Source organism: Carassius carassius, unplaced genomic scaffold, assembly GCF_963082965.1.
Source record: "Carassius carassius unplaced genomic scaffold, fCarCar2.1 SCAFFOLD_150, whole genome shotgun sequence".
In the NCBI taxonomy this organism is placed as follows: Eukaryota; Metazoa; Chordata; class Actinopteri; order Cypriniformes; family Cyprinidae; genus Carassius; species Carassius carassius.
The window spans coordinates 25,001-27,500 of record NW_026775104.1 but is presented as its reverse complement, the minus strand read 5'-3'; the positions used below and the strand labels follow the sequence as shown (position 1 = coordinate 27,500).

At 47.6% G+C, this 2,500-nt stretch overlaps 1 protein-coding gene across 7 annotated transcripts in view; it reads left to right on the top strand.

Annotated features, from left to right (window-relative positions):
- Positions 1–2,395, top strand: part of LOC132136710 (KH homology domain-containing protein 4-like) — a 10,859-nt gene extending 8,464 nt beyond the window's left edge. For 2 of the 7 annotated variants that reach the window (XM_059547292.1, XM_059547291.1), the window contains exons 11-14: positions 557–688; positions 1,303–1,412; positions 1,581–1,675; positions 2,061–2,395. In XM_059547292.1, coding sequence (XP_059403275.1) covers positions 557–688; positions 1,303–1,412; positions 1,581–1,675; positions 2,061–2,251 — 528 coding nt within the window. In that variant the 3' untranslated portion in view covers positions 2,252–2,395. Of the gene's footprint in view, positions 1–556; positions 748–1,302; positions 1,413–1,580 lie in introns of all 7 variants that reach the window. The other 5 variants (XR_009431542.1, XM_059547293.1, XR_009431540.1 and 2 more) reach the window with 5 other exon arrangements.
- The last annotated feature ends 105 nt before the right edge of the window (positions 2,396–2,500 follow it).

Genomic DNA, 2,500 nt, shown 5'->3' with positions numbered 1-2,500 from the left:
AACTGAAAACTTTCCAAATACTATCAGCTTTGCCTTGGTTTCTTCTGAAGTTAATCAGTGATGACCTCATCAGCAGCAGACTCAGACTGCACTGTTGAACCGAACTAGAGATGAGATTTGGTTTTGTAAGATTGTTAAATTCAGATTTGCTTCTGTAATACAAATGTTTAAAAAAAATCCTAATTTAATGTATCATATCTTATAGATGCAAAATTTATAAAAAAAAAAGACAAATGAAGAATTGGGTGACCATGATAACATCGAGAGCGTTCTGCTGTAGTGATGTCATATTGAACATATCGTTACGTCTTTAATATCTGAAGTGTGTTTACTATTGTGCTTCTGCATTACTGACACACTGTGTTCCTGTAAAACACTGTGAAGCTGCTTTGACACAATCTGTAAAAGTGCTAGATAAATAAAGGTGCCTTGACGTAAGACCTAAGATAAGTAACTGTAATATGCTAAAGAATAGCCTCCTGTGTAAAGTGATGTCAAGACTGTTCTCAGTCCTCTGTAAAATCCCTTCCTGTTCTCCGCTCGTGTCTGTGTCCAGACGCTTTCTCCAGCTCTGTTTCCTCCCGGCGCTCCGGCCCCGCCCACAGCTGTAGCTCCGCCCACCCAGCAGCAGAAGCGGCGCTTCACGGAGGAGGTGGATGAGACGGACCGTGGCCTGCTGGGATACCAGGTGAGCCCTCGCGCCGGACACTGCGCTCGTCACCGTCAGCCTTTACTGTGTTTCTGCAGGTGCGTGCGGTCAGCGGCCTGTGGGCGGAGCTTGTAGTGAAGTGACCTTTGACCTATGAGGTCATGATGAATGTGTTTGCAGTATATTTGCAATGAATGATTGCAGATGAAAGCTCAAACCCTAGTGAGTCGCCTAACTAGACAGCAGCAGGGCTCTTAAAGAGACAGTGTTATTAATATGCTGTTAATCAGTGAGATACTAGTTTTATTATTCGGAGGGACTGTTTACACTAAGTGCCTTTATTAATGATTATATGTACTGTTTTATTGATTATTATTGTTTTGTTTTAGTTGAATTGGTCTGCTGTTAGCACACAGCAGCTCACTAGGGTTCGTGCAGTGAATGATGGGAACTGCTCATGTGTTTGACTCTAAATGCGATTTTCTTCTTCTGTAAAAGAGTGATTGAGTGTATGTGTGTGTGTGTGTGTGTCTGTGTGTGTCCGTGTGAGTCTGTCTGTGTGTGTGTATGTAAATGAAGTTGTGTGTGTGTGTGTGTGTGTGTGTACGTAAATGAGGGTGTGTGTTAATGCTGTTGTGTTTTTCTGCTCATAGCATGGACCCATTCATATGACTAATTTAGGTGCAGGCATCTCTGTGGGCAGCTCTGAGGCGTCAGGACCCCCGTCTGCTGCTTCTTCAGGGCCTGTGAGAGAGAGAGACAGGTTAGACACACACACAAACACACACACACACACACACTGCCTGTCACTTTAAATGCTGGAGCTCTTTAAAGCAAGATAGATTCTGCTTGGCTGTCAATGTTTATATCCCTCATGTGGCGAAAAAAAAACAAAAAACATGATTGCCTGTGTGTGTGTGTGTGTGTGCAGCAGCAGACTCATGCCCCCCCCGTGTGCTCCGGCTCCAGTCGACGGTCCGAGAGCTCAGAAAGCAGACGAGAAGACGCCGGCGCAGAGCCTTCTGGGTAAGACAGCCGCTCGCTCATAATTACTGTGAGGCTGCGGCGCTAGCTACAGGTAAAGCTGAAGCGTCTCGCTTCCTCAGGAAATGACACGCTTCAGCTTCTCCGCCCCTCATTGGTCAGATGTGTTGAGTGAAGCTCCTCCCCCGAGCGGTGATGTCATCAGGCATGTGGCTGCCACACTAACATCCGTCTCTCTTGTGTTTTGTGTTCTCTCTCTCTCTCTCTGTGTTTTTTCCCTCTCTTTCATGTGTCTGGATCCTGCGGGGGTGGGGCCTCTTCCTCGACGCTGCCTCCTGATTGGACGCTCGTGATGACGTGCGGCTGTGTTTGATTAACTGTGCTGCTGTGGTGTGTTGTTTTGTGTGTTTCTGGTCTCTCTCGTCAGAGCCGCAGGTGAAGCGTGTACGGACGGGGCTCGTGGCGTACACCGGAGACTCCTCCGACGAAGAAGAGGATCACGGAGCTTCCAGAGCAGCCGGAGCCACAGGATGGACGTATCGCTTCCCATCATCAGCGCCCTCACGGCCCAAAACACAGACGCAGACACAGACCATGCCCTTCTGGATGGCACCGTAAACACACACACACACACACACACACACACACACACACACGCGCCTCCTAAAGACTGTCCCGTGGGATTATGGGAGGATGGAAGACTCTTCATCAGTTTGCTTTCTAATGTTCTTCTTCTGAGATGAATAAACTCATGCATTGCTCAAACACTGTTTCCTGTCTGTTCTCCATACGTCCCTCAGGAGGGCTGGGATCAGAAACCTCTTCCAGAATCAGATACAGTGTTCACTTCCTGTGTGTTCAGCGCTG